This window comes from Euwallacea fornicatus, chromosome 2 (assembly GCF_040115645.1).
Source record: "Euwallacea fornicatus isolate EFF26 chromosome 2, ASM4011564v1, whole genome shotgun sequence".
Lineage (NCBI taxonomy): Eukaryota > Metazoa > Arthropoda > Insecta > Coleoptera > Curculionidae > Euwallacea > Euwallacea fornicatus.
In genome coordinates, this window is record NC_089542.1 from 6,217,543 (window position 1) to 6,242,681 (window position 25,139).

General features: G+C 34.0%; 2 protein-coding genes across 4 annotated transcripts; one reads left to right on the forward strand and one right to left on the reverse strand.

Annotated features, from left to right (window-relative positions):
• The first annotated feature begins 238 nt into the window (after positions 1 to 238).
• LOC136350252 (uncharacterized) lies at positions 239 to 13,057 on the forward strand. 2 transcript variants are annotated; one of them, XM_066301794.1, is made up of 8 exons: positions 248 to 661; positions 9,432 to 9,710; positions 9,761 to 9,983; positions 11,277 to 11,449; positions 11,657 to 11,817; positions 11,864 to 12,044; positions 12,110 to 12,267; positions 12,318 to 13,057. In XM_066301794.1, the coding sequence occupies exons 1-8, from the start codon at positions 590 to 592 to the stop codon at positions 12,433 to 12,435; spliced, it is 1,365 nt and encodes a 454-aa protein (XP_066157891.1). In that variant the 5' UTR covers positions 248 to 589; the 3' UTR covers positions 12,436 to 13,057. The 2 variants fall into 2 exon arrangements, with proteins under 2 accessions (XP_066157892.1, XP_066157891.1); XM_066301795.1 differs by lacking the exon at positions 12,318 to 13,057 and having other exon boundaries at positions 239 to 661; positions 12,105 to 12,261.
• On the reverse strand, positions 13,012 to 23,939 carry mahj (LisH and WD40 domain-containing protein mahjong). Of its 2 annotated transcripts, none has more exons than XM_066301792.1 (14): positions 23,591 to 23,939; positions 21,922 to 22,072; positions 21,730 to 21,867; positions 21,377 to 21,677; positions 21,268 to 21,326; positions 21,138 to 21,209; positions 20,399 to 21,085; positions 20,131 to 20,346; positions 18,032 to 19,770; positions 17,653 to 17,737; positions 16,864 to 17,287; positions 16,651 to 16,811; positions 16,526 to 16,595; positions 13,012 to 16,410 (listed from the first exon to the last, which is right to left on the reverse strand). In XM_066301792.1, the coding sequence occupies exons 1-14, from the start codon at positions 23,698 to 23,700 to the stop codon at positions 16,268 to 16,270; spliced, it is 4,356 nt and encodes a 1,451-aa protein (XP_066157889.1). In that variant the 5' UTR covers positions 23,701 to 23,939; the 3' UTR covers positions 13,012 to 16,267. The 2 variants fall into 2 exon arrangements, with proteins under 2 accessions (XP_066157889.1, XP_066157890.1); XM_066301793.1 differs by lacking the exon at positions 23,591 to 23,939 and adding an exon at positions 23,041 to 23,202.
• Positions 23,940 to 25,139: the final 1,200 nt, after the last annotated feature.

Sequence of the window (25,139 nt, forward strand, 5' to 3'; positions counted from 1 at the left end):
ATTTGTAATTAGATATCATTTATCTAATCATCTGTACAGTGCGTCTCTTATCTCGGAAACACTGCATAAACAAAATCCAAATTCACCGTTATCTATATAATAATTATCAAGATCTTCAAACATGTAGTTGAGATCATAGACAATAAATCACCACTCGGTACTATTATTAGCTCTGATTAACTTATCCACGACTTTTGCATTATTCGCCTTAAATTCTCCTTTCTCGTTATGTGGGACGCATTCGCTTTTATCATAAATGATTAATTACGCCAATCTAAAATCACTTTTCCACAATGCAATCAATAAGTGTGTGGAACCCTTTAACAAGTAGCAGAGCGGTCGTACCGCATCCGAGATCAGGTTTTATTTCTAGTCAAGTTCAGTTGGGATATTCAACTCAAGTCGGTGCATACTGTTCTCGTCCCCCGATCGAAAATACACGTGTGTTTCATTCACGAAAGGTACTTTTATTATGATAAGATAAATGCGTCAAATTGTAATGGTTCGGTGAATTTTTGGGACGGGTGTAGTGCGCGGGGGGTGGTACCAGGGTGAGGTACCACAGGTGAACAGTTGTACCTGCCGAACTATGCGTAACGGGGGTTGGCGGTACGTGTTGGTGCTTTTCGTTGTTTTGCACTCGAAATTTGTCCAGTCCAAGGTAGGTTTATGCAAGTCATATAAACGAGCGTTTTGAGCAAAGTACAAGGTGTGTTTATTGTAGATTCTGTAATTATCAGACAAAAAGTAAATTAGAATTGGCGTAGATTGCTATTGGGAGTGTAAAGCAGGTTTACAGTCCAAAACTTCCTCAATCATTTCTATAAAATGTTCAGATTTGAGATTTTCGAATTTCTGAAACCACTCCAAACATATATCAAGAATGTAAACATAAGTACCACCCAACTTAAATTGAAACCTTCCGAAACTCATTTAAATTAAAAACAACCGCCTAAAACCTAATAAAATTCTTTCTTCATGCTTCGAAAGATATTTTTAAGGCCCTCAAGAAACCTTCTAGGCTTCAAAATTAACTATAATTACATAATTGTTGAATTTTTTAAAATCTTATGGAGAGATCCAAAATAAAGCTTCGGGAAGTTCTAACTATTTCCTAGAAAGAATCACGTGCATTTTTCAATTTTAAGACTTGCGAGCTTTGTAAATATCCTTTGAAATCTAAAAAAAAATGTTTCTTCATATTTAAAGTGTGGTTTGAAGAAAAATCCTTACGAAACACTAAAAAATAATATTTTTACACATATTTATTGTATTTATGGAGATACGGTCCTATCTTCACTAATACACAAATATCGCAAAAACTGAAAGAGGTTGGAACTCGATGGAACGGTTGTGATTCCGCAATAGAACAATCTTAGAACATAATGACCTAGAGGGTCTTTTGTTTAGAGGAAACCCATTCCCAAAGAGAGCAGACCAAGATACACCCAAACATCCCTTAGGATGCCTAAAGTGTAGTATATTTGAATCGGGGACATTGAGAGCTGAGAATTGGTATATTTCTGGAATGTTGAGGACTTCTTTCGAAATTCTAAAACTTTGTTCACATTCCGGCAACGCTGCAAAGCTATTCAAATAGTCATATATGTCAAAGATCACTGTCGACCTTAACGTCTTCGCAATTATAGCCGCAAAACCAAAGCCAAACGTGGCGTTGCCACTTCCACTGTTCCACTCCTGTAACTCTTTGAATTAAAAAATTTACTTAGTTCTACTTTGACATTTAACCCTTGGAGACTTCAAAGAGCTTGAGAGATTCCAAACCAACACACGTCACCTTCAACATCATAAATGTTTATATGCGTTCTTAGAATTCGGCCCCAGAAATGCGATATTTCCATAACAAGACTCTTGTACTTACAAGTTTTTACTGTGTAATACGAACTGCCTGTTAACGAACATAAATTCCTGAATGGATTGAGCATGAACTTATATGTCACTTTGCATCAATCTTCACGTTTTATCTTGAAACGCGATTAGCCCAAATAAGCAGCATCATTAGTCAATTCTTGGCATTTACAATATGTATATTTCGTTCAGTAGTTAATGCACGAACAATGGGCCATAAAAGTCATTCCATGGGCGTTTTGCTTCTTTTTGTTGTACAATGGACCGTCTTCTGAGTTTTGGGTTGGCAACCTCCTATTATCCCCAAAAGAACAGATTTAAAATCTCATTCACCTAATAAAATCTCATCATTCATAATTGGTTTACGAACACAGTGGCGTGGTACGGAAAGGACTTGCCACTTCACTGGCTGAAGCATTGTGCTTGAACCTGTGGTGTTTGTTTATGGGAATTAATCTCGTCACAATTAATAATGTTGCTCTTCTCTGGTAGATTAATGGTTGAACATGCAATTTTTTACATTCGTTAACAGCCACGTCTTCAGACTTATTTTGCAGAGAATCATCGAGGAATGTGGTCCAGAACATTAAAAAATATATTGCAGAATGCCTGAAATTGACTATCGAAGGTAGCAATTCAAGTGCTGCATGCGGAATCTCAGTATATTTAACTTTATGCCCAGGCGAAATACTGTAATCAAAATTCCTCGTTCTACCGAGAAAATCGTTTATTTTTTCATTAGTTCTCTGGAAATTTTGTTTTTTTTTCCAAACCTGTCTGCATTGTTAGGTATTTTTAGTTCACTGCGAGAATTCCACAGACGGGAAAAAGGCTCTACTGGACGAAAGTAACTGTACCGCTGGAAGACCTCTTGTAAACAAGAAATTTTTGGTGTAAACGCTGCTTTTATGGCCATCATGTGGGGAAGAGCAATTAAAACCATTTACGATGAGGCAATAAAGTCTTTCCAGTAAATTAGACTGGCTGAGAATAAATGCAGACGTATCTAGTCAAAAAGAGTTTTAATTTTCCAGTTTCAATATTCATGTCTGAATAAAAGTATTTATTTTAATGGAGTATGTTCGTCATCAAGCACAGGGGTTGAGTAGAATCCGATTCATAAATATTTTAATGCATCCTACCCATATCAGAGTTCCAGTTAATAATTTTATTATAAGAAAAAAACAATAAAGCGCTTATAAAAGCAGTTTCCTGCGTATCTTGGCTTTGGGCCTATAAAATTTTAAATATCTCTGGAATTAAAAGAGAGCTATAAACGACTTTTATTTTTTTTGTGGCGTAGAAACCTTCAGGAGGCACCTCCTATTGAAACTCGGATAGTCGGGGAAGCCTGGAACCGCGTTAAGGCATTTCTTCAGGATTTTTTCCCGTTTATACGTTTAATCTTCGGTTCTTTTCGTCTATTTCACCCTGTTCCTTTATCGTAAGTATCTCCTCCACGTAATTCACAATCAATTTGAATTTTTCCATACTTTCACCCATTTCTTTTATTATATCTGCTGGTGTCAATTCTTGTCCCCTTTTTACGTTGAGTATTTCCCTTATTGTATATCGAACTAAAAACTAATAAGTTATTCAATTTAAAGTCATAATAATATGCAGGACCGTTTCTTTGGCAAACTACAGTTTTCGGGGTCTGATAGGACATAGTACCTTTTCAAGCATATTCCATTCCTCGCAAATAACACTGAAATATCTCGTAAACCGAAAAGGATAAGTATTGGACAGTACACTAGAGGTAAAAAGACACTGCTAATCTAAAGAAAAGATTATATACGGAATCGCTCATTAAAAAAATGTCGAGGGTATTAAAAAGAAATGGCTCTTTGGATGGGAGGGGTTTAATTTTCAAACTTATTCCAGACCCATCTCCATTAGCACTGAAATATCTTCAAAAGCGAAGAAAATTGGGGTAGATTGGAATATTGGTAAATTCTCTCTCTAAGCTGAACCATTATAAATATTTAAGATTTTACAGGATATATCCTTCACGAAAAAACATTTTTCGGTGTTTGAATGGCACGGAACTCGTTTTTCAATTTATTCTAGTCACTTCTCCATTAACAATCAAATATCACGGAAACCACAGGATATCGGTACTGGACTGTGCATTTTTAAATTATTCTCCTAAAATTGGGAAATCTAAAGATATGACAATATACAGGGTCGTTCATTCGGAAAAATCGAGTTTCCGACCTCTGAATTAGAAGAAATCGTTTCTTGTACTTGTTCTAGTCTTATCTCCATTAATACATAAATATCTCAAAAGCCGAAAGAGATTGATATAGAATTATTGGTAAACATTTCCTCTAAAGTCCAACAATCTTAAGACATAATAACATTTACATGGTTCCTCGTTTTTTTCCATCATTGAATTCCATGGCCTTTGCGAGACCGCACCATACTAGAGTCAGTCTTGGGCAATGATGTTGTTCCTTTATATTGAATAGGTCACGTTAGTTCGGGTTAGTTAGTTCAGTATATTAATAACTTTCTTATTTGTAAAAATAAATCCATTGATATGGTATTCATTTTCAGTAAATTTGTTCGGAAAAGGGCGAACACCGCTTTCAGTTTTTCTCACTCTACCCAATTCAGATTTCCAATTCCTTCAATCGATCATTCATCTATGTGCCCGCAAGTTTTACAAAAAAATTCCGTCAATACGGTGGTCATTTTAAGCCAACGTTTTCCATTAAAAAAAAAACGTCGTAGCCAGGTTCGATGCAACATTTTTGAGAATCCCATCGACATGGTACTAATTTCAGGCAATTTTTTCCAGAAAAGAGAATGCCATACTCAGTTTTAACCTACCTCTCACCCATTTCGAGAAAATTGTTAATTTCCATTTTCGTGAAAGTAACTTGATCGACTTGGTACTCATTTTCGGTTAGGTTTTTTTCGAAACAGAAATGTCGAAATCTATGGGGCATAGCATTTATCTTTATTTTTTCTATGGTTTTATCAATATTGTGATTGTTTAATTCTTTGAGGGATCGTTATACGGTTATACACAATCTGGAGTGCCGGTTTCTCAGTATGTGTATTGGAATGAACGAATTTTAACATTCAATTATTTCGGAAATCGTAAGATATCGCTATGGGAGTATATATTGATAAACTCCTTTAATATCAGGCAATCTAAATACATAATAATATACATAGTCATTTAATTGAAATATCGAGTTTATGGTTTCTCAACGGGAGGAAATGTTTGGAAAACCGAAAGAGATTGGTATAAAGCTACGCGTAATAAAATGCAGGTCATTCAATTCGAATCAATTTTAGACAACGTAGTTACCTAATAAATTAGTCGAGCTTAAAATAAGTTAGTCTCTGTTGTCAAAAACTGTTGACTTTTTAGCTTTGATGTTTAGTTCTGGATAGAATATTCATAAATAATTACTGCTAGAGATTAAGCGCTAATCGAGTTTATTGATGCATATTTCATTCGTCCTAATATTGAGGTCACAGACAGTACCTCAATCATCTTATAAACCCATTACCATCAGCCGATAATAAAAACAGTTCTACATTGATAAAAAAAATTAATATATATATATATATATATATATTATCAAGCGAATCAGCAAGAGGAGATAATCTTCCACAATGTTGATACAAAATATGCCGATACCCTGATGAATTTGGCCCAACCTCGAGCAACACCCCGTATGCATAATGCGATTGCATCAAAAGCAAAAGCAAATTATTTTCGGTTTGGTCGTGTGCCTTTAGTACCTTGAACTTGAATGAACTCACGACTGAGTCAGTGGCGCGACATCTGCACTTGGGGAACGAGTAAACAGTAAACCACCCACTTAAAAATAGAAACATTTATAATTATTTACCTGAAGGTCTGTGGTCTTGGGTAAAATATTCAACAGAACAAAGGCTTTTTAATACCATAAACGCATGCTAATTTTAGTTTAATGTGCTGACGCAAGCTTAATTATCAAGAGCTGTACATAAATCCAAATCCCACTCGGACACTTTAAACCAAATTCCAAAATTAATTAAAAATGCAGTGGAAACACATATTTGTAATGTCGAGTGCTATTTTACGATTATAAATTGCTGTGCACCAAACAACGAGGTTGTTGAATTAGTGGGAAATATCATATTTGTAAGTACAAGAACTTAATAAAAAATTGTCGGCTTGGACTCAAAGTGAAGGTCCATATATGTCGCTTTCAAATTTGAAACGTCGATAGCCTAAATTTGAAAATTTGAAAAATGGATGCGACCTTGCGTCGCAGAAACTACCGGAGATTGAACGATTCGTTGAACCATCTCTGAAACTTTCTGTACGATTTAAAACCGTTGCATTTAAGGCAAATTTAAAATTGAGCAGCTGATGCATACTTAAATCTACTGACTTAAGTCAAATGTAAACACTGAATATTTTTTTAGTATTTTTTAGCAAGCAATTACTCATGGGACTCCAGAAATATGGGCTATCAATGTTATCCTGTATTTCAAAATCTAAAGGAGATATTACAGATAAAAACATATTTTTCCTTTATAAATTTCTAAAAATTTTGTCATTTAGAGATTCTCCGCCACCAATTGTCATGTCCCGTCATTAGAGACTTAGTCTGAACATGACTTCTTGAAAACCACTGGCGTATTTATCGATATTTTTAACATTGTCAAAATGCATTTTTAATTTATATGATTTTCTATCATTTATTTCAACGACTCCGTCGTTAAATTTAAAGGAAAAGCAATTGGTTGAGACTATCACAGTTTTTGGAGTTTTCAAAAAATTAATACGCCAATGATTTTATGCGATTTTTTCGTGAAAACTTGACTACTTTTCTGCTAAAGAAGAATCTGCCGGCATTTTAAGATGTAAAAATTTGAATTTAGGCTTATACATAGCGACCTTTAAAAAAATATATTTAAAATAGCTTGCTTCGCCACTGAGTTTTGAATGAAAAGGAATGATTTTGCACTTCAGTTAAATCTAACACCTTTATTGATTCTTACAGAGTCAACTTCGTGCCAAAATTTTATTAAAAAGACATGAAAATTCAAAATTCGATTTTTAAACAAGCTCATATAAATAATTTTAAAAAATTACCATAACAAGGTGCGCAACTGATTTGCATGAAAAACAAATAATTCTCGAACTCAATTATACATATGCAGGAACCGGCAGACCGTACGCACTATATGGAAAAAAAATTACTTGAATTTATCAGAAAATTTTATCCTTGGTAAAAGTTTTTGCATTCCTTCAAACTCAAAACACGGTTTACAAAATTTACATATCTTATTTCATATGATGGAGACTTGAAAATTATGAAAATGGCTCATAAGTAAAGTACCTTTATTTTTAATGTTAGTAGAAAGTTGTTTAGAATTAAAAGATAAGCCCAACAATGAAGTTTCAAGTTTCTATTCCATAAAACACATTTTCGGAATTTGTAAAATAAAATTATTTTTATATTCAATCTTCTCTAAATCGAAACTGGCATATTATAAAAATTCGTTTTCTTTTCTATACGGGATAAATGACAAAAAAAACGGAAAAAGTAAAGAATAAAATTGTAAGAATAAAATTTTCTGAAAAATTCAAATAAAAAAAAATCCCATATAGTGCGTACTTTCAGCCGATCGCTGTATACGAAGAAAGAACATTGATTCTTTGCTTACTCAAAAATCAGTTGTATATCAAATGAAGTCTGAAGACATCCGGAGGTTTCTTTCAGAAAAGAAATTAATCTGTTCCGCTATTGAATGTTGAGAAAGTATCGTTCTAGCAATTTTTTTTTATTATGAAGAATATCACAATTGGATTCTTTAACATTTCATTTTTAAAAAAATGAGGATTTCAGTAGGTGAATTTGTGGCGATAAAATCGGAACCTGAAAAATATTACAATTTAATATATAACTCAAATTAGAAATTTATGAAATTAATTATCTGTTCAAAAGACGTGCTACACCATTAATTTTTGCGAAAAAAACAGTTTTTTTTAATTTAAGCATAGAAAATTATAGTTTAATCACTAGAAAATCAATAACGTATGAACTTGAATTCAGAAAATTCAGAACTTTCTTTAAACAAGTAAGGTAATCAAATGTTACATCTTAACTCATATATTGTGCCATTGACTTTCATTCAAACCAGTGATTTCTGTTATATTTCCGAAAAATAATGACTACAATCGTAATCGAAAATTAAAGAAGTAGTAGCACTAATTTTCAATATGTCGAAATTCAATCTGATAATTCGAACTAAATATTTGAGTGATTAAGTCTTGCGCATAGAGAATACTGCGTGACTGATTTTTCATTAAATAGATTTCGTAGTCAATAATAAAAATCAGTAATGTGTTAATCAGAATTTTAAACGTTCTGGAAACCTCCGACACAGATTTTTAAACAAAAAAACCCGCTCTAAACCTCTACCACATCCAAATGAATAAAATGCTAATTTTTACTACACAGAAGCCATTGGCGCACCAATGCTAATCTGAAAAATATCAGATTAATTTTTTGGTCCAATCAAAGTTTTGTTCTTCTTTGAAGCTAACTGTCGACATGGCCAATATCAATAAGCTTGTACTTAGATATGCAAATCACCTTTAACATCAGCTCTACCATCACCAAAGATAAATCTCCATCCTCGACCATCGACGCCTCCACAGAGACCTATAAGAACTTTCTTTAAGCAGTACTTGCTGACGCACTTATGTTTGTAAATAATTTGTATAAGTTGCGTGTTAAAGCAACTTCTGCGTACTTCACTCCTTTTTACAAAGCTTTATCTATATATTTTAAGCCATAAAACCAAGCGATGTGCATTACCTAATCCTATTAATCATAATTCTTTATAAGTACTGGAATGTACATAATAAAAATGCGACGAACTTGAACTTTAACACTAAACTGATGTTAAAGTATAATAAATGAATGCAAATAGGTAGGTGCTCGAATAGGAATAAACACTTCTTGTTACTTCCATTACCAAGAGTTTAATTTTGTCTGTATCAAAAGAGCAGGAGCGAAGTTGGAGTTATGCATTGACGCGGTCGTAGGTTTGTGAGAAAATCGCAGTGCGATCCTGTTCTCGTGTAATGCATAAGTAAACATGTACGAGGTGTAGGCAAGTAATGAACTTTGCATATTGAAAAGGTGTCAGATATTGAGAATTCAGATCGTCTTTTCCTCGATATTGACAGGCTCGTTGTGCAATAATGCAGAAAGGTAATTAAATTAATGCTGATACTCACTTTAAATGGTAATGAGAAAGTATTGATCGAAAGGTGTTAAGATGTCAGTCTTGGTACTTAGTGTTTGATTTGGTTTCACAACAACTTACATACAGCACTATTTCAGTTTTTTCGAAGCTCATCGATTAATGTCTCTTCAAGTCCAATTCCATTAGACATAATTTGTTGACCTCTGCCCTAAATAATCGGGCCTAATAATAGAATGCGATCACCGGAAAACCAATTAGAGACCAATCCTCTTTTCATTCACTTAGAAATATTGTTACCCATTTAAAGACTGAGTTACATACATTTTCAGCTGGAAAATCCCCGCGCGGAATCCTCCAACGCCTCCATTGAGACGAACGCCACCACCTTGGATACCTTACACTTCACCAACATGACTCATACTCCTCCATCATACAGTGAATGGACCAAGTGGAGCAGGTGCCAGGACTGTCTTCAAAGAAGAATGAAGATTTGCCTTAATGATCATTGCGAATCTCGCATGTACGAAGAACGAGAGTGTCACAAAAAGCGATGTAAAAGAAAGCGCAGAAAAACAATATCTTCTTTCAATGTTGTACATCTGAACACGGTAAGTGCAGGTAAGAACGGGACGAAATGCTTTCAAGTAAGCTGTTTCAGAGCAGAAGCTACTTGACCAAACAAGGCCCTTCGGATGTCTGGAGCAAGTGGACCAGATGGGCGGAGTGCTCTCCTAATTGTCGAACCTACAGGTTTAGAAACTGCAAGAAGCCGGGAAGATGCAAAAAGCTGGTGCAAACTCAGGCTGCTTATTGTTACTACGAGAGAACTAAGTGTCAGAGCTATGTGCTGAGTTTAATAGATGAAAAGCAGCAGCAACAGGGTAGGTAAGATATGCGGGGAGTTCTTGTGTAATAAGGGCCTTATTGAAGAATCTATAAATTTCTCATGGATAGACAAAGATGCACATTCTTCGGATCGGGACAAGAACAAAATGTATTATTCCCCAACAACTACCAACAATCAGTTTTTATTGCTCTGATTAGCTTTATGGAACAGATGGAAACATTATTTATTCATTTACGACCAAATTACACCTCTAACGGTTTTTACGATATTTTCAATTATAATTTGAACCAATGTTTTGAGAACAACCTGCATGCAAGAATTGGACTCTCATATCTCCTAAGAAAAATATCTTAGAGAAAGAAACGATAATATTAATGTTACAAAAACGTTAAAAAAACTCTTACTAATTGAACCAAAAATAACATTACCGAGATTCAAAACTATCCCAAATGCACACCTGACCAAATCAGATCATAAGGGCAGGCAACCCACCATACACTATTGTATACAGGGTTAGTTGGGAGGATCGTGCCAAACTTCAGGAGCGTGTTGTACATGAAAAATAAATGCAAAAAAACTCAAATGTTGTTATCCGATTTTCGTTTGTTTACAAGTTATAGAGTAAATAGAATTTAAAAAATTTATAAATTTCATAAGAAATTCCATAAATTAACGTTTGGATATCATAGTAAATGTTCAAAAATATTGCCATTAACTTCTAAACATTTTCGGTTTCGTCTATCAAGAGCATTCGTTGCGCTCCTGATTGTTTCATGTCTTTCTTTAATAGCAGCTGCAGCATTTCTAATGCTGCAGTTGCAGTGCATCTTGAGTGTCCACTTTTACTCTGTACACTTCAGTTTTAAACCAACCCCACAAACAATAATCTAGCGGTGTGAGGTCTGGAGACCTTGGAGGCCAACTAATAGGACTACCACGACCAATTCAACGTCCAGGAAAGGTACGTTTATGGTAAATAGAATCCTAGTTAAAAAAATTTATTTATGCTATAACTTGTAAAAAAACGAAAATCGGATAACAACATTTGAGTTTTTTTACATTTATTTTTCATGTACAAAACGCTCCTGAAGTTTGGCACGATCCTCCCGACTCACCCTGTGTATTATTTCGCCTTGTTGCAACTTCACCCGTAGTTTATTTCTTAGCTTCAAATAAAGGTATTTTCGCTTATTAAATTCCACAAAGAGGAGTTACAACTGTAATTTTTTTTTATGTGGCCCTTTCGATTACTCTAAAACGACTAATTAGTTTAAACAAAAAAAAAAACAAATCAGTGCAATTTTAAAGTACTACAACACACCTCCAGATACCAAACTCTACCAGTACACGTACCACAACAATCAGTATATTGCAAGACAGTCCCGAACCAAGCAATGCGGAGTCTCCTTCGGCAAACCTCAAATGCTGAAAATAATCGGAGGAGAAGAGGCTCAAAGGTACAAGTGGCCGTGGCACGCAGCTATACTTAATCAGTTCGATGTAAGTATCTTTTATTCTCATATTAGAGAAATGTTAAACACAAATGTTTAATGGTCAACTTCAACGGTACCAATTTTTGCTCTTTTTGAGATAAACTTCACAGTCTCGCTTCAAACAGTGCCATTGGAAGTAGACCATGGCGATAAAACTTTTTGGTAGCTATTTTGATAGATAAGTTCGTTCTTGAGTAGATGCCGAATTTCGCAGGAAGTATTCTGTGGGGGCACCCTGATAGCTGCTCGATGGGTATTAACTGCAAGCCACTGCATTAGGAAGCAGCTGAGGGTGCGCTTACTGGCCCATGATCTGCGATCCAGGCATGGAAACGACATTGTCTTGAGTGTCTATAAAATGTTCCAGCATCCACGGTATGTGAGAAACATATTAAGAAAATTTTAAATATTCTTTCAACAGCTTCGAAATCAAAACTGTGGACAACGACATTGCCCTTTTGCTGTTACCGAGATCCGTAAGAGTGCCAGTGGCGTGTCTGCCTAACAAAAAGCCCAAAGCTGGGCAATTGTGCTCGGTTATGGGTTGGGGAAAAGTGCGGACTAGTGACTTTTATGGAGTCCCTTTACTGCATGAAGCCAAGGTAAAAAAATGACCAACTAATCCTTCTAAGTAGTGAAAGATTTAATTAACGTTAACGAAGTTTAGCTGCCCTTGGTGACACATAAGCGCTGTAGAAAAGCTTACAAAGAGTTTCTCATCAGCTCTAATATGATGTGTGCAGGCTGGAAATCTGGAAAAGCAGACACATGTTCCGGAGACAGTGGTGGGGGCCTAATGTGCCCTAGCCGAAAAATGGTTTACAGGTATAATGCTTAGCTATGCTGATTAATCAAATTAAAATTGGTTCTTGCAGTATTCAAGGGATCACCAGCTTTGGCGATGGTTGCGGAGAAAAGAACAAGTTTGGCATCTACACTGCAGTTTATAATTACAATAACTGGATACAACATGTCATGAACCATTATTCTTAGTTATAAAAGTCAGGAAGCCTGTACGAAGATTTGGAGGTTTAAAAGAACCAGAAAAGGATATTTTCAAGAATGATGAGATATATATCTCTCAGCTTCAGTATTGGTTTCAAAGGTCTCCCATTAGGAAAAAATTGACAAACTTTTACTGGGAATTACCCGAAAACTAAAAAAGTATCTGGTAGCGTCGCTTTGTACAACTCCAAGCGCGTTTTACTGGTTGCCTGACTTACAAGGATTGTACAATGCTTTCCTGTTGCCAATTTTCTTTTTTAAACTTTGTATTTAGTAGCAATTCGCATTTTGTACATACATTGTCTTTTCTCTTCCTCATCTCCTCATATCTAACTGTAACTTTTAATTTAACATAATATACTTACCATAGATCTGCTAAATCACCACTGCCAGCCACATTTTTAAGCTTCTTTTTACATATAGCTGTGTTAAGGCAAACTACAATAATCCTTAGTGTTTAAATCAACTAGCAAAACTGTGATATATTCAGCATGAGTGCCTGCTTTAAGCTATAGTGTCTCTCTTTCGTATTCTTCATGTGTAGTAATAATAAAAATAAGTAAATCATTAAAATCGTAATATTTAATAAAAGCAATTTCAATGTATCATACCTAGGTAATGATTTCACTTATGCCCTATTTACATCATACATATCAGTTTTCCTTGTATGAACCTCAATCAACAATTAAATATTAATACTATAAAACAATGAACTTTATAGAGTTTGTAAACTCTAATGTATTTAGACCGTTTAACCGATTTGACAATAGTAAAGCAGCTACTTCAGTTTCAAATTCTATAAACTGGTATCACAAACCTGTTACTGGTTGAAAATAAAAACCTTCCTTTAACAATTTCAGTTTTTAAGCAAAGAAATTCTGTGTTTTGGATTCTTAAAACGAAAGCTAAATCGAATAAAATAAATCTAAAAAAATATATAGTTTTTTTTATCGGTAACAAGAAATATGGAAGGGTGAAGTTAATTTCTTGTTACTTCAATACGTATACACCTAATGTAAAAAAAACGTGAATTATTTGCTCGGGCTAATGTCAGATAGTTTAACATTCAACAATCTCATTCACAAACTGTCACTAAATAGTATGGAACACTCAAAGGTCGGTCAAACATTTAAACATTTTAATCCCAAAAAAACAAAAGGAACAACTATAATTTCCATAGTGTGGACACTTCACCGAACCGAACAATACGCACCAAACTGACTAAATCAAATAAGTGAAATGTTCAACGAATTCGAAGTCATGTGTGTATGATCACTTCGTTTTTGGTTGCAAAATGTATTGAAGTCGCCAAAAAAATCTTTGTAATTAATTGATATTTATAAAAATGTATTCTGTTCTATGGAACCCTAAAGATGGATTATATTATAAGAAAATAGAAAACCAAGATTCCTGGTTATTTCTGAAACAATTGTTCCACCGAAGAGCTCAAAAATAAAATAAACAAATTAAACATTGACAGAGATAGAGACGAAAAATGAATGGTACTGGTTACAGTAAGTACTTATTGATTTTATTATAAAAGGTTATTTTTTTGATAAGCAAGAAGTGTACATCTCAAATTGGTTTACTTTCCAACGATGGTCGTTTTGGTTAAATCGAGATTAGCTTGGATGAATACAGGTTCTTTGGAGGTAAAAATACATTTTATTAATAAATATATAATTTTTTTTCAAGTGACGACTAAACATTTTAAAGAATATTTGCTTTTTTTAAAAAAATATGTAAACAAGTTGCTGTTGTAACTATATTATCACACATTAAAAGAGAGTAACCGTGATCGTTAAAAAAAACCTCATGTACAATATAAGATCAAACCCTTTCGCATTTCCCCGAAGACAACGAAACTATTATTTTAACTATTAATATAAGAAGACATTAATCAGGAGCCGAGTGATGAGCAATGTGCAGACATAGAAGTAGAAGATACGTCAATGCGTGATTTTTAACATACAGAAAATTAATTTTTAAAAGTCGAGACTTGTTTTATTGCATACATGATTCTGAATAAAATATTTAAATTTTTTACTGTTGCGTTGATGGTGTTCGTATATTATTAAAAGGAAAAAAATAGAAATCAATGAAAATCTTTTTAGTAGTAAACATACATTATCTAGATATGTTAGAGTTACTGAAGGTTAGAGTAAAGCAATAGCTTGAAGCCAAAAATGTATTTAATTTCTAAATTTTGAATAATTTCTCTCTCTCTCTCTCTCTTCAATTAAAGGTCTCACTAAACTTGTTACCCATTCAAAATCTGTCGCAGTTATTCATATAAAATTTTGTAATTGTCCATAAATAAATGCCTATTCACCAGATATGAATAAATCATCCAAGGTAACGTAAATTTCCTCGCTAGGCGAATGCAAGTTGCCTTACAAGAACAAATAATATGAGTTAATTTAATGTATATTTGCCATATGTTAAGAAATTAACCAAGAAAATCGGATATTTTCTCCTTAGGCTAATTCGAAATATTGTCAATAATTTCTTGCACACTTACTAGACGTCAGAAAAATCTTTAAAAAATCAAAGTATTTTACGTATCAAGTTAATTTGACTTAGTTTATGGATTAAAAAATGTACTAAATTGTCATTAAAAACATGGAATTCTCAAACTTGCCGGCAACTAGATATCTTGTAAATATCGTGTATAATACCAGATAATGTTATAATCAGAGAACACTGCTTTTTTTTAGGGTTTGACCGTAATATTTGACAGTTTCTGCAATTATTCAGATTTATTTATGTATAATAGAGCTTCCGCTTATATTTCGAATTTTAAGTATTTCAGAAGAAGTATATACAATTAATATGAAGTACAAAATCACAAAATACATGTTTGTAAGCAAATTTGATTTACGATTATTCCATTTATTGCAAGTGATTATTACAGGTTGGTAAACAAATAAATTGAGCCTGAATAGCCACGAAATAAAGCAAAAAATTAATAAAAAAATGAGGTTCGGTTTTCAAATGCGAATCGTCAATGCCAACATATGGAACAAATGAATAAAAAACTTACTATATTACATAAAAACTTTCATTATAGTTCATGGAATGCTAGCAAAACAAATTGTCGTACAAATCTTTATTTTGCAACTTTCATTTCCTATCATATTCATTTCTGCATTTGTTTTGCAATGTTCTTTTGTATGACAAATTTGATAAACCTGAAAAGTAAATTAAAGTTGAACATATTTATTTTTTTCTAGCTATTTATTCTTACGTTGGCACTGACTTATAGTTCAGAACAAAACTTTTTTTGCTTAACATTTCAATTATCTGCTTTCTTTTGTGCCTATTTATGCTCAATTTCATTATCTATTTATTTATAACATCAAAATATAATTCATAAAATAACCGCAAAAAAAATGTGCTTGCAAAATTTTATTATGTACTTCATATTTAGCGCACCTACTTCTGTGTAAAGGCTAACAATTCCAAACTATTTCTCGCTGTCAATAAATCTTCTATTCATTTATGATGCGATCTTTTCTTTCAATATGTCAAGGATCATACAACCATAACTCAGTTTTCAGTTGCTTAAAAACTGAATTTAAGACAGTTTGAACCCATATATCAAATCTTATTAAAGACCCGCATTTATTACACAACTTAGGAAAACAATTTTCACTCAACATTTCACCATAGGTCACAAATATTAATTATTCATTACATAAAATAACCTCACTTCTCAAATACCAACTATCAATTTTTCAATAATTCGAGGCAACAAACCTTTTTTCACATCCTCATTCGCACCAGACGAACTGAAAATACCTATTTTCAATCATACGCATTAGTATTCAAACAAAATATCCCCGATATCCCCTGAGGTGTCCGATCCTGATGACGTTGTGGTCCACGACGAATCATCACTGTCGCCATTATCGTTATTGTCGTCGTTGTTGTCGCTGGCGCCCAAATTTATGATGACACGACCTAGAATTGATTAAATACTATTGGTTTAACAGAATGAAAGCCATAGTGATGAACAATAACTATTGAACTAAAAGATGTCACACTAACATTACAAAAATCAAGAAAAAGTTCTTACCACCACCATCAGAACCATCATCGTCGCTATTATCATTGTCCATGTCGTCGTCTTCATCTTCCTCATCATCCTGAAAGATAAATATGTATAAATCGGTTTCTAACATTAAACTAAACTATTATTACCTGCTCATCCTCATCATCCTTCCTCCTGCCCACATCATAAAATCTAACCACGGACTCCTGCATGGTGTTATACATAACTCCGTGATTCTCCACTAAGACAATTTGGCTGTCGTAGCAATTTATTGACAAATCATAAATATTTTTCTTAACTTCAATTGTGGCTGAAATCAAGACATTGAAAACTTCACTAAAACTATCTTTAACCAAACATACCAATGCTGGAATAATCAGTAGAATCAATAGTCTTGAAACTGGTAGCATAACTCGAATCACTAGCGTCCAAGTCCTGCTCTACGGCCACTGCATACAAGACACTATTAATAGGAGAAAATATTATTGCACATTGGTCTAAGGCAGGAACTGTTTTCAAGAGATGTAAGGTCTTGGTTTCCGTTCTCATATCCCAAACTTCAGTATTGGAAATGATCTCCATTCCATTGGGATGGAACACTCCGTTCTGGGTTTGGTTCAGTTTATCAAGGCGATTGATGACTTTGCCTGAATTGACGTCAAAAAGGACGCCGTCTGTTAAAACCAGCTCATCATTCCAACTGAATGTGGCTTTGTTTTTGGTATATAGATTGCTGAGTTGAGGAGCAAGTCTCAGGATATTTTGGCCTGTGTTTACATCGTAGATCTGGAAATTATTTGCACTAAGAGATTTTTAAAGTGACATTTAAGACATTGAAAACTTTAAAAAAACAACTCTTAGTAATTTCTTAGTGTTCAAAAGTAAAGATATGGAAATGATCTAATTAAATATTGCAGTATCGAAATTTGTCTTACAACAGGAAAACTGCTAAATGCAGAGAGAATTTATTCAGGTGTCGAAACTGAAAATTTAAGCTATTACACCCATTTGAAATCGTTCGAAACTGGCACAATTTTTAATAATTATGTCCACACAATGTGACATTGCGGAAGATGGACATCTTTGCTTATTTAAGATAGAAAGATACCAAGCTTTCACATGCAATAGGCTCATTCCAAAAATATATTTACCATTGCCACTTCCCCTTTAGTTGCAATGACTTTGTCCTGGGATAGTTTACTAAATTCTACCATGTCCTCGTCGTGGAATGGAAGCCTAATTAAAAAAAAAGTTATTTTATCAATATTGTATGATGGGTAGTATGATGAAAACAATGGAACTCTTTATCATCCTATGACCACGTTTAAATTTTATTGGTCAATATTATTACCGTTCATTCTACCAGAACGTTGCAAATTTCGTAAGTATTGCCTGTCCCAACCTTGAAAAATATAGTCAAAACCTTGACTTTTTTTAAAAAGAAAAATGTGTCATTGACTATCCTCCAAAGAAATTAGCCATCATTCAATTTCAGTTATTTTTCAGTGTACCTACTTTTACTTTACTCACTTTATTTCAAAATCCTTAAGACTCCATAGTGCCGAAATAGGCTCTCCCCATGTGGAACACGTCAGCACCAAATCTCCCCTTCTATTTGGCTCCACATATGATATGAAATTATCATGTGCACTAAATGTATGTTCCTCATTCCCACTCACTCTGTCAAAAATCCTTACGTCTCCACAGGAATCTCCAACTATAACTGAGTTCGTTCCAGGCAAATATTTTGCCTGAGTGAAAAACACTTCCTCAGTGGAGGGTCTAATCATCTGCACTGGACAAAACCTCGAATGAACTAAACGCATATCCATGGTCTTAGATTGATACCCAAATTGCCTTCGCGCGTTTCTCATTACGAAATTGTTCACTGTCATCAACTTGGGCTTGGGATCCGGACACTTATGGCGGACGAATAAATTAAACTGAGGACACGTTGTTATTGGATTTTTACACACTGCATGTTGGTTTGTTAAGTACTCGGTTACAATAGAATCTAAGGTCACGGGAGGTTGATCGTGGCTTTCGTCAGGGGGCAATAGCTGTCTCACCACAGGCATTTCATTACTCCAAGGCTTCTGAAGGCGGGAGTTCATCGTTGGAGAACTTTGACCAATTGAAGAAGACCTTTTTATAATCCTAATAGTAGCAGGACTAGTACTAGTGCTCGGCACCGTGTCTGATGAATTTAGAATAGATCTTGTAGGCGTTGGAGGATTCCAATGAGGGGTTCTCACAGGAGTTAAATTAGATATGTAGCGGAATTTATTAGGATGTTGCGCCGAAAGGGGCATTATAGAATTTCCTAAGCAGGCCTCTTTGACTAGAACACCAGCAGTGTTAATAAATCCTTTACTGATTAAATGTTGGTGCATCAACTGAAGTAGCTGCCTGTCGCTGAACTGGATCTTTGTTTGGGCCACTACATTCGCTTTGTGAATTCTATGGATATTCGCAGGAGATAATTCTAAGCCATTTGCTCTATGCCCAGAAAGTCTACCCAACAACTCCAAGGCATATTTCTGAAAAGCAACATGTTCTTGTCGCTTCTCTTGTAAAATCGGATCCCTCATAAGATTTTGCAGCTCACCGCTAGTAAATAATGGAAGCTTTGACACTATTTGTCTCACAGTTTCGCACCTGGCCAGCCCCGCTAAACTTTCACAAGCTAACGTTCTTATAGAATCTGCGTCTGTAATGGGAGTTTTGCAATTCATCAATTGAATTAAAACCAATATTCCGCTATTGGATCTCACGCAGTCCCACACTTTTTGAATCAAATCCTCAGAACTTTTAAATTTAATTTTCCTACTAGGAGAGTTTACATTTCCCTGGGAGAATCTAGAAACGTTACCTCCCACCCGATTAATTGGGGCACACACTGAATTTACAATCACCCTTAAAGCGGCTTTTTGCACATCCGGATCATAAACTACTTCTCCTTCAGCGGCACCTAATATGATGCTAAATCCAACTGTTAAACGTTCTTCGGGAAGGTCTACTTTCTCGCACAATAACAACACAACTTTGGGCATTATACAGGCAATTGCCAGGACTTCCAAAGCGGAACGGATGGTTTCACCACGGCCACCATAATTCCATTCAAAGGCTAAAGCGATTATTTTCAAAATTAAGGTAATGTCTCCAAGCTTGAGAAGTTGGTCTACAGGTACCCAGTGACTTCGAAATGGCATGTTTTGGAGGAGAAGCTCAATGTTTTGTTGGATCTCTTCAGGAGAGAGCTTGCAAGCCTAAAACAGCAAAAAAATAACATACTGCTATATAATCAAAAACCAGTAATGATTTTTACTCATAATTAACATTATTTATATAGTTCACTGTATAATACAAGGGCTGTTTTTTTTAAATCTACTAATGTACAAAAAAACAGTCCCAGTACAGTTTTGGTATTTTGCAAAATTTATTTATTGATTTTTACCAAACTTCAATACATTGTATTTCCTTAACCAAGCACTTTTGGAACATAATTAATATAGCAAACTAAAATTAATTTCGGACGTAGGATACCTACATGATTAAAGTGTGTACACTAAAACCTGAAACATTTGATTATTTCCAGAACAATTTTTGGCACCCGATATAACTCTTACCTTATAGGCCGGCAAAGCAGGCAATACCGGGGCACTGGGCCGCTCATTAGGTCTGATGAGGTTTCTTTTGATCATCTCCGCCTTATGGTAAAGATGAGCTTCCAAGTATCGCCGGTAAGCCACGCACACGTGTCGTACAATTTGCCGCGAGGCGCATTCTTGGTCTTCGTTCAAATGCATTTCATGATCAGTTTGCAAAATTGGCAGTGTGGATATCTTTTTTAAAAGTTATTAGATTAATCTCCTTTTGATTAAAAAAAATACTCACAACATTGTGAAGCTTCCTCAAACCGTCCTGTGCATCAAACTCATCCAAGATGATTTTGAATTGAAATGTAAGTCCAAAGAACATGATCGCTTGGCACTTTCCAGAATCATGTGAACACTCCAACAACCATAAGGCGTACTTAACCAAATTGGTGATAATATACTTGGGAAGTAAACAGACCCTCTCCATTGCCTCCTCACAATATCCCAAATAATATAAACATATGGAAACTCCAGTGGCAGCAATGGACGGTCTAGGCACTTCCAACAAAGCCTCCAATCCCCTTCTTTGTAGGAATTCAATGGAAAACTTCTTGTGGCACAATAAGGCGGCCAGATATTTTAAGGCTTCAAAGGCGAGCCGGGCTTCTTTAGTAACTCGTATGTTCACGTAAGTGAGAATCAAATCTAGGGCGGTGTTTTCGTGAAAAACATGGCTTAGGAACTCTTGGTATTCTCCAATTGGGGTCAAATACCGCAGAATGAGTATTTGCCTGGTGGCGATTGTGGGCGGAAACATCTGGATGCTGCCTATCATGAAGGTTTCAAGTTCGGCCCAATTGGAGTTGCTGGTCTCTGAGAAAACTTGACAGTTGCGGTGGGGGCTAGAGGCTGGGGATGGGATGTTTACAATGGAATCTGTGTCCAAGCGAATGCATTTTGGCTTATTTTGTTCACTGCCTGGGGACTGGAGAATACCACCTTTAGTACAACTTGCAACAATAAAAAAGAAAACTTACCTGGGGACTTGCAAAATTGTGATCTAAACTAGGGTTTCTTCTTTTGCGTGTATTTGCGCTCTCCTCAGTTTGCTTCAATCAGAAAACAATCATTAACTTATAGCAATAAATTACAGAATCCTCAACACACCTCAGTACTTCGTTCGCCAGAATCATTTTCGTTATTTTCCACATTTGCAACACCATTACCTACAATTACAGAATTACAATAAATCAATAACTATAGTGCAGGAATTTACTTAGATGATGTAAGTTTATTCGGATCACTCCATCACCTCGGTAAGGAGGGGAGGTCATTGAGGCAAAATGTGCAAATGGTCTATGTGAGACTGCAGAATTTTTAGCAAATTCAGACGAGTTTTTAAGTCGCTTTAATCTCTGCAAAAGCAGGGGCACTAAGCGACTATTTTCCTCTCTAAACTTAGCTGCAATTTCGGGAATATCCATTGCGGCAGCTAAAATTCCTGTTGCATAGCTTTGAAGAGGTTCTACAGAGTTTGTCACCCATTTTATTAACCTATGTATCAAGTTTCCTACATCCTGCAAGGAATTTTGATATTTTCTCTGTGATAAATGAAGATATTTCTCTTACTTGAAATACCACAGAAGTTTCTAATCCAGGCATAAGGTCTAACAATAAACGACATGCAGCTATGTTAAGCTGATCAATATCTCTGTCAGTGATGTTGTTTCGGCTGTAGAAAGTATCCCTCATGTAGTCATTTAAAAGCTGGTAAAAAAATTTGTTCAAATGAAAATTTAAATTATAAAGTTATTCTTATACCTTGCTCATAAAATTGTCTTTACGGAATATAATTTTTAAAATTTGGCCTAATTTGCAATCTGGATCAGTTCTAGAAGGATGTCTTTCATCAAATGGGTCTGGGTCCATTTTTAAGTAATTTTCAGTTTCCACTTCCAATATCTCAGCCAACCTAAACAGAAAGAAAACATTAGATTTAAGTGAAAAAATATTTTTTTAAACCAATCAATGCATATACAGTGTTTGTTTTTTTGAGTCTGCTACTGACTAATCTTTTCTAGATATAGACTTATAAACATTTTTGCCTCCTATGATTTTTTCTTATCTCTTATTTTTTATGAGTGATTTGTGAATGTATCAAAAAATAGATATAATATTTTCATAAAAAGTGTACATGTAACAAACTAAAGTGTAAAAATATTTTCTATCAATTAACACAAGAAATAATATTTTTACTATTTAACACACTATCTCTATAATTTATTGTGTGCTTGAAAATTCACATAATATATAAAATATATATGCAAACCATAAGAAAGTTAGACATGCTTCTAATGGGGAAATTGTGTGAAAGTTTAAGTAAGTAGAAAACAGCAACAGATTAGAAAAAATTGCAAGAGACCAAAAAAGTTTGTAAATCCATTACATAATGCAAATTATAGAAAAGAAATAATCGGTGTTGTACCCCAAATAAGTTAAAATTGAGAAAAGAAAACCTGACCCCAGAAGAACTATGAGAAAAACTAATACTCTATAAACTTCAAAAATTATTGGAAAACTCCAGCTATGTGGACAATAAATCCCAACATATACTTCTAATTTTAACTATCTCATAAAATAAGAACTATTCAGAAAAAAATTATATTAAAACAAGAAAGATTGACGTCTTGATTTATTTCACAAGGGTTTTTAAATCCATATTGATGTAATATTTATTAATTTTTTTTTATAACTGTAGAATCTAACCCTGAAATTAAAGTTTTAACAATCAACTTGACCAAGCATTTCCTAAGTCATTGATTTTTAGCAATATCCATTTAAACTTACGTACGAGTAAGTTAAAATACTAAATGCTTCATAGGTAATAAGATCCATAGATCTAGGTCTAACAACAGGTCATTTAAGGGGTACAACACTTACCTAGTAAGAACAGGCACTGCATTATAATCAGGCTGAGAATGTTGTTCATCCCAGGTTTTAATTAAGCCAGACGCCTCGGTTACGGCGCTTTGAGTGTTTAAATCTTCCATTGTTCAATTATTAATGATTAAGAAATGGAAAGATGCAAAATGTGTTAAATATTTTAAGGTTAAGATTGCTATTGTAACCTAACTTTATGTTTTGCCAGAATGAGTGTAATGAACTGAAAAAGCAACGAGTGCGAGAAAGACAAAATAGATTTGCCAACAAACAAAATTTGCCTTATCTAGCAGTTTCTTTCTAACACATATGGTTTTCCTAATATATACCCTTTCATTCTCTCTCTTTACTATTATGTTATGTTACAACTATTAAGATTTTAAAGAGAATAAATCGAGTATATTTATCATTTGAAATTATTATTTTGATATTAATTAATCCTAATCATTTTCACGTGAATTATTGACAATAATTACAATTATCTTTCATTATTCGGTCTCATTTAGCTGATATGGGCAAGTAAAACTATTTGAAAGATACCTTAACTTACTTGGTAAGTGTAGGGACAGGATCGTAACTCAGTTGCGAATATTCTTCCTCCCATGTCTTTATTAAGGTGGTTACCTCGTTCGTAACATTCTGGTTACTGTTATCGCCCATTTCTTGTTATAATTCCTTAAAAGTTATGGAAATTTTTGTTGCAAGGTCATAACCTAACTTGTGGATAAAATGGATTCATTGATCGACACTTTCCAAAGGTTCACTGTAGGGCGTAATAAAATATTATCTTAAACTAAACTTAACACAAAAAATAAAGAATTGTCAGCTACTTTATTCGGCAAAATGCATTTAAAATTTCGCTAAAACTAAACTTATTTGATTTGACTTGTTTTGTTTTTGTTTGTGATTGACATGACAGATGGCAGTGTTGTGTAATTGTCCGACGTTGTGGAATTTTTCGCATTAACATTGTTTTGAAATTGTTTGTTTTTTGTAAAATAAAGCAAAAGCAATAATCAGATGAATAATATTGCGAATGTAGGATATGCATTCATGTAAAGTAATGTTCATTCATAGCTGAAATACTAAAATTTTAGTTGGTATGATATGTTTAAAAAAATTAATATAAAGGGTGGTTATTAAGGAAATCTCAATTAGGCGTAAATATCATAAGCGTATTTGGGACATTTTATGGTTCATCGTCTGCATGAGGTTTTTTTTAATGATCAATTAGCTGTCATTAATCGTAGATTACGGGTTTTTTTGACGAGTTGGCAACACTGACTTTTAGTTAGGAGCCGAACTACGTAACACCGATTACTCCATGTATCCATGTATAGTGTTTCAGGATAAGGCCTACCAACCGTTTACTGTAAGTTCCTGTGACCTAAAAACAGGGCTCTTAGGAATGTAGATATATTTTCGTTTTACGTTTGAAATACAGGATAATGAAAAATTAGTATTTTTTTAGTTTATTTTCTATAATAAAACCGTTGATGACATAAAAAATATTTATAAAAATTGAAGAACGTAAAATGGGTGTAGAGGAAAAAATATTTTAAATTTCGCCAGTGGCATCCCCATTGATGTTACCTTGAACATTTTAAACGAAAAAAATAATATGCTACTAAATTAAAAAATAAAAATAATTTTGTAAATACTTCATAATTCTGTAAACAAAAAGATTTCTTGAATATTTTTTCTAATTTTAACCGTTTTCATAAAAACAATAAAACGCAACAATCTGCAATTGAGAAATAGTATAATTCATTCATTAAACACAATAAAAAATACATCATGAATTTTTCAAATAATAATCAATAACAAGCTATAAAGGACCGACACACGCATTATTGCAAATGGAAGGCATTTTCAACATCTTATTTAATTGTTTTTTTTTTATAAATAACGCAATGTACTTAATTTAGTCTTCTGGTTTTAATATTAGTTAGCAGATAATGTTTTTTTTTAAACTATTAACGTTTTAAAAAATATTCAAGATACCTTTTCGTCATAGAAATATGAAGTATTTAGAAAATAACTTAAATTTTTTTGAACCATTGGCGTATCATATTTGTCGTTTAAAATGGTAAGGGTCA

Coding starts and splice junctions, on each gene's coding strand:
- mahj (XM_066301792.1), bottom strand. CDS start 23,700: ATGGGCGATAACAGTAACCAGAATGTTACGAACGAGGTAACCACCTTA. Junction 21,210..21,267: donor CTGGCGAACGAAGTACTGAG/GTGTGTTGAGGA, acceptor TTCTGATTGAAG/CAAACTGAGGAGAGCGCAAA. Junction 20,347..20,398: donor TGAGGAAGCTTCACAATGTT/GTGAGTATTTTT, acceptor CTTTTAAAAAAG/ATATCCACACTGCCAATTTT.
- LOC136350252 (XM_066301794.1), top strand. CDS start 590: ATGCGTAACGGGGGTTGGCGGTACGTGTTGGTGCTTTTCGTTGTTTTG. Junction 9,711..9,760: donor ATGTTGTACATCTGAACACG/GTAAGTGCAGGT, acceptor AAGCTGTTTCAG/AGCAGAAGCTACTTGACCAA. Junction 12,045..12,109: donor CTTTACTGCATGAAGCCAAG/GTAAAAAAATGA, acceptor AACGAAGTTTAG/CTGCCCTTGGTGACACATAA.